Source organism: Nomascus leucogenys, chromosome 12, assembly GCF_006542625.1.
Source record: "Nomascus leucogenys isolate Asia chromosome 12, Asia_NLE_v1, whole genome shotgun sequence".
NCBI lineage: Eukaryota > Metazoa > Chordata > Mammalia > Primates > Hylobatidae > Nomascus > Nomascus leucogenys.
The window spans coordinates 48280289-48290945 of record NC_044392.1 but is presented as its reverse complement, the minus strand read 5'-3'; the positions used below and the strand labels follow the sequence as shown (position 1 = coordinate 48290945).

Below are 10657 nucleotides of genomic sequence, written 5' to 3'. Positions count from 1 at the left end.
AATGTGAGGTCCCTGGGTGGGCTCAGGGAACAGAGAGGTCATGAGGAGAGGATAGCACTGCAGAAACCAAAGGTCCCTTGTGAGCCCTCCATCTGTCTTTTTAGGCATGATCCAGGAACATGACAAAATTAGTGCTTTAAATAGATTTACTTGGGGCTAAGAGAAAGGTGCCTGTCAGGAAAACTATGGGGAATCAGGACACTTCTCAAAATTAGCCCCTCTGAGTATTGTCTTTATAATTCCTTCTTTTTGGATTAGATTGTAAAAAAGATAGTGTAAATGAATGATGTCCATATAATAAGTTATTAACCAACCATTAAAAAGAAACGGAAGAAATAAATCAGTTTTGTTTTTACACACACACATAAACATTGATCAACACTAAAATGTTTAATAGTCATTATTTTCATGTGGTAAAATTCACTGTTCTTCAATGAATACTTGTAGAGCACATATTATATGCAGTGGTTTTGATAGGTTCTAGGGGCATAGTGGAAAACATACCAAGTATACCCTGCTCTCAGCTTATTTTCCAGTGGGAGAGATAGACAATAAGCAAGTGAACAAATGCAAATAAATTACTCTAGATTGTTATAAGTGAAATGAAGTACCAATCCTTTAGATATGGTACACAGAGAAGGATCTCTGACAGACCCCAACATTGACACTGAAGCTGAAATGCATAAAAGAGCCAGAGACCTGGGGAGGGGCCTGTGGGCAGAAGGAGAGCAGGTACCAAGCCCCCAGGTGGAGCTCTGGGCTCATCTCAGGAACTGAAGGCCCTCAGTGAAGTAGGAATATACCTCTCAGGGAGAGATTGACATGAATTGGGGCCCCAGAGGAAGGCAGAAGCCAGGTACCCAGGGTCTTTTGAACCACGGCAGTGAGTTTGAATGTTACTTCAAGTGTGCTGGCGCACTGCTGGCACTGGGGAGAGATGTGCTCAAATCCCCACTCTGAAGGATTTCTTAAGCTATTTCTTCTAGAGTATGGTTTAGAACAGGAAATGGATGATTTGATTCTGATCTTTATACCTTCATGCATTTAAAAAAGTACTTAAGAAAGTAGTTTGGTTTGTCATTATAAAAAGCAATACTTATTTTTATATTGTGTGTATTCAATCCTGTTTCCTTGCCTAGAGTGGGCCATGCTTTGGAGTTCTTATGAGCATGGCATTCCTGAGAACTTCTCTAACTGCAGCCTCGGGCATGGAGGCTGGGCAGCAAGTGGCAGCAGCAGAGGACTCCTAGAAGCCTTCTACTTGACTCTACTTGGCCTAAAGTCAGACTCCCCCAACCAAAGACAGAGTTTATTTCCACATAGAATGGAGTTAAAAATATATTCTGAGAGAGGAAGGGCTTGTGGCCCGAGAGAACACCCCAGAAATACCACCCCTTCATAGGAAGTGACTCTATCTTCAAACATATAACCCTGCCTGGACATCCCCAAAAGACACATAACTTTCCATGTCATGCCCTTGAAAGTGAATCTTTCAGCCTAATACTGAGAACAAACTCATTTTGAAAGTGTAAAAATAGAGATTCGGAGCAGAAGTTTGACTAAGGTCACAAAACAGTAGGATGCCTAACTCAGCTCCCTGCGCCCACGTCAGAAAAGCATCACAGGAATAGGTGAGTTCCCAGAATCCTCTGGCCAGGCAGGAGCTGTGTGTCCCTGGGAAATGGGGCCTTAAAAGGTTTGCTGCTTAAGATGCCTGTGGTGAGTCAGGAAGGGGCTAGGGGAAGTTGACCAACTAGAGTGGTGAAACCTGTCCATCACCTTCAACCTGGAGGGAGGCCAGGTTGGGGAATGATATAAATAGTGCCCTGACTCCTGCTCAGCTCAGCACTCCACCAAAGCCTCTGCCTCAGCCTTACTGTGAGTCTGGTAAGTGTCGGACAGTAGAACCAGAGTTGGGACTTGGAACCTCCAACAGCATACGATGTGGTGGGGGTGGGCAGCCTGGGTGGAGGTGGGCATTACTCTGGGACTGGATTCAGCTGGACTTTCATTCTGGGGGGACTCGGGTCAGAGTACTGAGAGAAAAGTGCCTTGGCACAGAAGTGCAGAACAGAGAGTAATCACCCTATGTCCCATCTTTTCTTGTGACCATATTTTTGGATTTGTGTGTGAGAGAGAATTACGGAAGGGAGGAGGGGAATAGCAGTCAATTTCTTTCCTAAACCTCTTGGGTTTTGACAGACCATCATTTTGCCTTCTTTATGGAGGGAGAGGGTCAGGGAAGAGCTTCTACCTTTTGACTATGCTGCACAGAGGGACAGCAGAATGGGGAAACCTTTCTATTTGGAGAAACCTAGGCAGAGCTGGGACAGGAAAACTCAATTTAGAAGTATAAGACTTGGAAGAACAAGCTCCAACTCTCAGTAACTTTCCAGCTCCCACAGCCCCACCCCAGACACAAAGACTGCAGCTAAAGCTCAGAAGGTCAGGAGAGAAAGCAGCCCTGGGGTTGAATAGGCCAACCTGCTGGCTTTACAGAGGGGAAAACCGAATCCCAGGAGACTAAGTGACTTGCCCAGAAACACACAGCATTCCAATGGGAGATGCAGGCCCAGAATATGTCCTGTGGCTCCAGTCTGGAGCTCACACCATGACCTCTTGGATCCTTTCTGGCACAGCCTATTGGTTTTCTAGGACTTGGTGTTCTTCAAGAGATTCCCTAAGGCCTTACTCCTCACTGCGACATAATCCCAGAACGCATCTCTGCTCCTTGGTCAGTGAAGCGATGAGGGTGGATACAAGGACTAGACAAGAGCAGACAGTGAGCTGGCACCTTGCCCACCCTTGCAGAACAGCCCTGCAGACAGATCTCCTTGTTGGCTCTCACCTGGGAACAAGGAGGCTCCTAGGAGGACCTTTCTCTGCCCCTCCACATTTCCACCCTTCACTCTCTGCTGCTTTTGGGAAATGATAGTCCAGAGGTGGTAGGACAGTACCCTGCCCAAGGGAAGAGGGGATGCTAAATAACCAGGTACTTCTGCAGGTTTCCAAGGTTTCATCTATTTCCTTTACCTTCGGCCTGTGCCTCAGACCTCTTCTGTCTTTCAGGTTGACAGCAGCTTCCAAGATGTCCCAGCAACACACACTTCCGGTGACCCTCTCCCCTGCCCTCAGTCAGGAGCTCCTCAAGACTGTTCCTCCTCCGGTCAATACCCAGCAGGAACAAATGAAACAGCCAACTCCACTGCCTCCCCCATGCCAGAAGGTGCTTGGCGAGCTCCCAGTGGAGGTCCCATCAAAGCAAGAGGAAAAGCACATGACTACTGTAAAGGGACTGCCTGAGCAAGAATGTGAGCAACAGCAGCAGGAGCCACAGGAGCAGGAGCTGCAGCAACAGCACTGGGAACAGCATGAGGAACATCAGAAAGCAGAAAACCCAGAGCAGCAGCTTAAGCAGGAGAAAGCACAAAGGGATCAGCAGCTAAACGAACATCTGGAAGAAGAGAAGAAGCTCTTAGACCAGCAACTGAATCAAGAGCTAGTCAAGAGAGATGAGCAACTGGGGATAAAGAAAGAGCAACTCTTGGAGTTCCCAGAGCAGCAGGAGGGGCAGCTGGAGCACCTAGAACAGCAGGAGGGGCAGCTGGAGCTCCCAGAGCAGCAGGAGGGGCAGCTGGAGCACCTAGAACAGCAGGAGGGGCAGCTGGAGCTCCCAGAGCAGCAGGAGGGGCAGCTGGAGCACCTAGAACAGCAGGAGGGGCAGCTGGAGCTCCCTGAGCAGCAGGAGGGGCAGCTGGAGCACCTAAAACAGCAGGAGGGGCAGCTGGAGCTCCCAGAGCAGCAGGAGGGACAGCTGAAGCACCTGGAGCAGCAGGAGGGGCAGCTGAAGCACCTGGATCAGCAGGAGAAGCAGCCAGAGCTCCCAGAGCAGCAGGTGGAGCAGCTGAAGCACCTGGAGCAGCAGGAGTGGCAGCTGAAGCATCTGGAGCACCAGAAGGGGGAGCTGCAGGTCCCAGAGGAGCAGGTGGGGCAGCTGAAGTACCTGGAACAGCAGGAGGGGCAGCTGAAGCACCTGGATCAGCAGGAGAAGCAGCCAGAGCTCCCAGAGAGCAGGTGGGGCAGCTGAAGCACCTGGAGCAGCAGGAGGGGCAGCTGGAGCACGTGGAGCACCAGGAAGGGCAGCTGGGGCTCCCAGAGCAGCAGGTGGGGCAGCTGAAGCAGCTGGAGGAGCAGGAGGGACAGCCAAAGCACCTGGAGGAGGAAGAGGGGCAGCTGAAGCACCTGGTGCAGCAGGAGGGGCAGCTGGAGCATCTGGTGCAGCAGGAGAGGCAACTGGAGCAGCAGGAGGGGCAGGTGCAGCACCTGGAGCAGCAGGTGGGGCAGCTGAAGCACCTAGAGGAGCAGGAGGGGCAGCTGAAGCATCTGGAGCAGCAGCAGGGGCAGCTGGAGGTCTCAGAGCGGCAGGTGGGGCAGCCAAAGCACCTGGAGCAGGAGGGGAAGCAGCTGGAGCTCCCAGAGCAGCAAGAGGGCCAGCTGAAGCACCTGGAGAAGCAGGAGGCACAGCTGGAGCCCCAGAGCAGCAGGTAGGACAGCCAAAGCACCCGGAGCAACAGGAAAAGCAGCTAGAGCACCCAGAGCAGCAGGAGGGACAACTAAAACATCTGGAGCAGCAGGAGGGCAGCTGAAGGACCTGGAGCAGCAGAAGGGGCAGCTGGAGCAGCAGAAGGGGCAGCTGGAGCAGCCTGTGTTTGCCCCAGCTCCAGGCCAGGTCCAAGACATTCAACCAGTCCTGCCCACAAAGGGAGAAGTATTGCTTCCTGTAGAGCAGCAGCAGCAGAAGCAGGAGGTGCAGTGGCCACCCAAACATAAATAACCACCTGTAGTGTCCAGAGACCCTCAGATCATCTCATACAAGGGAAGAGAGAGCCACTGGCTCCACTTATTTCGGGTCCCCTAGGTGGCCCATCTCATCTGTGAACTTGACTCTGTCCCTCTACATGTGTCTTTAATGAGGTGGGGGTGGGAGAGAGAGGGAATTATTGCCCAGTGCCACCCCCAGTGAGCCCAATCCCAACCTCAGGTGAGCAGAGCCTCTACTTGAGGGACTATTGTTACTATAGGAATCCTTACTTCCCCAGTATTGAAGCTGAATCAGTGAGTGTGTAATGATACATAATAAATCCTGGAAGTCTTGGGATCCTACATTCTTTTTAGCATTTTCTTCTCTCACACCACATAAAAACCTGCGTGTGGGTCAATGGCTGGCAAGAGACTCCCATGGCCCATTCTCAAAGGAGGACAGACCCTTTTTAAATTTTGATCCCCAAATCACTCAATAGATCCAACAGTTCCTGAAAAAGAAACAAACGCCCCCCAAAAAAAAAATCAGCTTCACTTAATGTACTTGAAAACAACACTTGCCAGCCATGAAAAGGGGATACGTTGTTCTGGTTGCATCTCAGTGCAACACTACCTTCTACCACCACACCATACCAAACCCCTGGCAAAGCCCACCATAAACTTCTGCTCCAGACTCAACTCCTCTCAGGACGGGGACTGGGAAGATGCTAGGAAAGCTTGGGGACTCCATCTGGTTTCTAGTCCCTTCCTTGGAAACATTTCCAGGCTCTTCTGCTTGGGTTTTCTCTCTTAGAAAATCTCATGATTTCCAAAAGTCTTACGGTCTGCCTGCTTGGCTGAGGAAGACTTTAGCAAAGCAATAGAAGTAGTATTGGGCAAGGTGGGGAGAGGAGGTGTTCCAGATTCTCTCTGAGGGAAAGTAACAGCGTTATTAAAGGAAATAAAGGTTGGACCAGCAGCAGTCATGGAAGCCAAAACTACTGACTAGGCTGGAGAAATACAGACCCAGTCACTGCAGGTGTCACCCTCCTGCTACCTGGCTCCCTGACATTTCCATAGCCTTTACTGCCATCAATCATATCAGGACCTGGGGCTCTCCTTTCCTGGGAAACGTGCTGCTTTTAATTCTTCAAATTGCTCACTTTTAACTATTTAACCACAGCATTTTAGGCAGGCTGTCTCAAGCTATTCGAAGCTATTTTACTGCAGGACTATTTTATCTATCGGGACTTCCGTACTGAAGTGTCCAGAGACACTCAAGTTTAATAGATCTGCACATCATGGCACTTAGCATTCCTTCCTCCCCACCCAACCCCAGCAACACTCACTGTGTTTCCTCCTTAGGTGTTCTCTCACTGAGTTAAGAAAACCGCCATTGCCATCTGTGTATTCACAATCATTCCTCATTCTTCCTCTTCTTCCCTACCCCCATCAAGGATCAAGTCCTTGCTATCTCCACCAACACCTTCTGAGCTCGGCCTGAAGTCATTTCTCACCTGAACTGTTGCAACACCCTTCCAGCTGGTCCCTCTTGCTCTCTATCTCCACATACCCTGCAATCCACTCATTACCCAGAGGACAGGGTGTTCTACTTAAAATTCTAATCTAACCACATCCCTCCTTAGGTTAGCACTTGTCAGTGGTTCTCACGACTTAGACCTTGAGAAGGCAGGCTCAAGTCCTGGGCAGGGAGATTGGGGACAGAAGGTACAGTAATCAGAAGCACCCAGCGTGTGTGCACATTTTCTTAGTTGATTTTTAAAAAATAGCCATTTTAGGACAGTATCAAATTTGTAGAAAAGTTAAGAAAATACTAGAGTTATCATATATTTCACACACAGTTTCCCCTATTATTAATATGTTACATGAGTAGGGTACATTTGCTACAAACTATCACAGCTCAATACGGTGTTATTGGCTGAAGTTCCTGGTTTATTCAGATTTCCTTAGTTTCACCTAATATCTTTTTGCTGTTTCAGTATCCCATCCAGCATATCACGTTGCATGTACTTGTCTCCTTAGGCTTCTCCCTTGACAGAATCAGTTCCTCAGAAATTTTTGTTGTTGTTGTTTTGATTATCTTGACAGTTGCGAGGGGTGCTGGTCAGATATTTTGTAGGATATCCCTCAATTTGTATTATATTTGTCCGATGTTTTTCTTATGATTAGACTGGGATATGGGTTTTTAGGAGGAAGACCACAGAGGTAAAGTGTCCTTCATTCTTACCACGTCATATAAAGTATACGTATATCAAACATGACTCATCACAGTTGCTATTAAACTTGATCACTTAGCTGAGACAATGTGTGTCAGGTTTCTCCACTGTAAAGTTATTCTCCTCACCCTCCCCCAATTTCCCCTTCTATACTGTACTCTGGAAAGGAGTCACTATGCAAAGCTCACCATTAAAAAGTGGAATGTAAAGTTTCCATCATGGAGGATGGAGAATCTACATAAGTTCATAAGTCATTTGGAATTTTCAGTACAGATTGGTCCCCACCCTATTTATTTATATTAGTATGGACTCATGACTGGTTATTTTGTACTATGGGCTACAACCCAGTAGTACTTTATTTATTTGTTTGTTCAAATTGTTCCAGCTTTGGCCATTGTGAGCTCTTTCATTGGCTCCTGTGTTCTTTAAAATATACTTCCATCAATATGGTTTTTTTTTTATTTTATTTTACTTATGTATGTATTTATGTTCAATTTGTTTTTTTGTTTTTGTTTTTGTTTTTGTTTTTGTTTTTGGCATACTGCCCTACTTTCTGACACTACAAGATACTCCAGGCTCATCTTGTATATTTCCTGCCCCAGTCCTAGAATTAGTTTCTTCAAGGAGTCCCATTTCATTTTATCAGAGAATGGTATTAGAAACCAAGAACTGGGAACTGGGTATGACCATTACTCCTGGGGTATCATTTCCTTTAGGCCCTCTTAACTGGCAAAGGAAGTATATATGTGTATACTAACCTGTGTGTGTGGGCATTTATGTGTGTTTTCTAGTAACGATCTATATCTATATTAAGCTAAACAGAGTTCATACTAATGTCTCCAACTATAATTTATTACTACATGGATCTTTCTAGCCTTCTCCCCTTTCTTATCTGAAAATTCTCACTCCAGCTGTGAGAAACCTGGCCCCCAATTGCCATCTATTTTCTTAATTATTCATTTTCAGTATTCAGGAGTGACTGTACTGTTTTACATTCCCACCAGCAATGAGTTCTTCCTGTTGTCTGTTATTTTCACCAGCATTTGGTGTTAGCTTTTTGAATTTTAGTCATATTTATAGGTGCAGAGTTATATTTCATTGTTTCAATTTGCAATTTTCTTATGTAATTGAAATAAGCCTTTCTTATGTAGGCTTAACATCATGTTAAGCCTACACTCATATGCTTTTTGCCATCTTCATATCTTCTTTTATGAGGTGTTCAGATCTTCTGCCCACTTTTTTAATGGAGTTGTTCATTTTCTTTCTGTTGAGTTTCTAAAATTATTTTATATATTGGGATTATCAGATATGTGTTTGGCAAATATTTTCTCCTGGTCTGCAGCTTGTCTTTTCATTCCATTAACAATGTCTTTTGCAAAGCACTTGTTTATAATTTTAATAAAGTCCAACTTAACGATTTTTTTCAAGAATCACACTTTGGTATTGTATCTAAAAACTCATCAACAAACCCAAGATCACTTAAATTTTCTCCCATGTTATCTATAGAAGTTTTAATTTTACATCCTTCATTTAGGACTACGATACTATGAATTGATAGGTCTCAGATCATTATTTTGTATCTGGGTATCCAATTGTTTCAACACACTACACCTCTGTTTGCCCCTCCCCCCCACTCAATCTGCCTGGTACCAAGTGTAAAAAAAAAAAAAAAATTCTCCCAACTCATGGTTTTTACAATGGAAAAAGATCAAGATGAACAATCAGCTTCCCCACAATCTTGGGTTCCATGGCAGGAGAACAGTCCCTACTTCAACCCATGGGAAACATCATAAATGCCTGAAGGGAGACATCCCTGAGAACAGCCAGAGCCAAAGTCAGGGGTGGGCCTACCATCCCCAGCCCTGGAAATTCTGTACTGTAGCTCTGCCAAAGGAGATGCCAAATCAGACTGGCTGTTCAGCAGCATCACACTGTGAGAGGTACATTTCACAGGTCCCCAGGTCACAGGTTCCCATGTGTTGAAAAGATTGTTTCCATGGTGCATTTATGTTTAAAGTGGGTTTCTTCCAGGCAACATACGGTCAGATATTGGTTTTTATCTATGCTTATAATCCTTGTCATTTTATTGATGTATTTAGACCATTCACATTTGAAGTGATTTGTGATATAATTGGATTATTATCTACCATGTTTGGAGCTGTTTTTTATTCATAGCACTTGTGTTCTTTCCCTCTTTTTCTGCTTTCTCTAGTTTTAATTGAGACTTTATTATTTTCATTTTATCTTCTGTGTTAGCATATAATTATATAAATAATTATGTTTACTTTTAAAAATTAGTGGTTTCCCTGGAGTTTAAAATATACATTTACAACAAATCTAAGTCCACTTTGAAGTAACACTATAGTGCTTTACAGGTAGTGCAGATAACTCATAACAGTATTCTCAACTCTTCTTGCTGTCATTCATATCATGTATTCATTTGCTATAAGTATCCAATACATTATTACTTTGAATAGCTATTAGATCAATTAAGAATAAGAAAAATAAGCATGTTATTTTACCTTTTATGATACTCCCTCTTATTTTATATAGGTCCACATTTCTGACATATCATTTTTCTTCTTCTTTTAACATTTTTAAAAATATTCCTTCCTCTTTTAACATTTATTGCAGCTATTAGGGTTTCTGGCAATGAATTCTCAGAATGTCATTTGTCTGAAAAAATATTTATTTTACCTTCAATTATTAAGGATGATATCACTGGATATGGAAGTATAGAGTTTTCCTTTCAACACTCTACATATTTTATTCAGTCTCTTTTTGCTTGTATGGTGTCTGACAGGAAGTGTGGTGTAAGTAATGCTTGCCCTTATCCCTCTATATGTAAGGTTTTTTATTCTGCAGAATTTTCAAGATTTTCTCTTTGCCTTTTGTTTTGTTCGGTTTGAATAGAATAAGCCTAGGGGTAGATTTCTTGGTGTTCTCTGAGCATCCTGGATCTGTTGTTTAATGTATCACTATTTTGGAAAACTCCAATTAGTAGCTCAAATATTTTGTCTGCTCCATTTGCTATTTCATTTCCCCTGGTATTGCTGTTACATGTATGTTACATCTTTCAAAATTGTCCCACATTCTTGGATAACTCTGTTGTTGATGTTGTTGTTGTTGTTTTTAATTCTCTTTTTCTTTTTGTGCTTCAGTTTGTGAAGTTTCTATTGACATGTCTTCAAGATCACTGATTCTTATCTCAGCTGTGTCTAGCCTGATGATGAACCCACCAAGGGATCTTCATTTCTGTCAGTTTTCTTTTTTCTAGTCCTTGACTCTTTCCTAGAGTTCCCATTTATCTACTTGCATTACCCGGATATTCTTGTACGTACTGCACTTTTTCCATTACAGACCTTATAATACTAATAATATTTATTTCAAATTATCAAATTTTTTCTAGTGTCCTAGGTTTTGTCTCTTCTATTATTTTTGGGTGTCCCTAAGAACTCCTTAAATAGAATTTGCACAAACACAATTGATAAACTCCCTGCTAGAGTGATCAAGGGAATAAAAGAGAGAACACACAAATGACGAAATCATGAATAAAAGAGGTAAGATCCTTACGGATTATTTAGATATTAAAATGATAATAAAGAATATATTCACTGAGT

The 10657-nt window shown here is 44.1% G+C and overlaps 1 protein-coding gene across 1 annotated transcript; it reads left to right on the top strand.

Moving 5' to 3' along the window:
- Positions 1 to 1842: 1842 nt before the first annotated feature.
- IVL (involucrin) lies at positions 1843 to 5158 on the top strand. Its single transcript, XM_003259277.4, is given in 5 exon segments — positions 1843 to 1887; positions 3070 to 4061; positions 4064 to 4528; positions 4531 to 4632; positions 4635 to 5158. Coding segments are annotated over 4 exon segments (1740 nt in total). The 5' UTR covers positions 1843 to 1887; positions 3070 to 3088; the 3' UTR covers positions 4835 to 5158.
- Positions 5159 to 10657: the final 5499 nt, after the last annotated feature.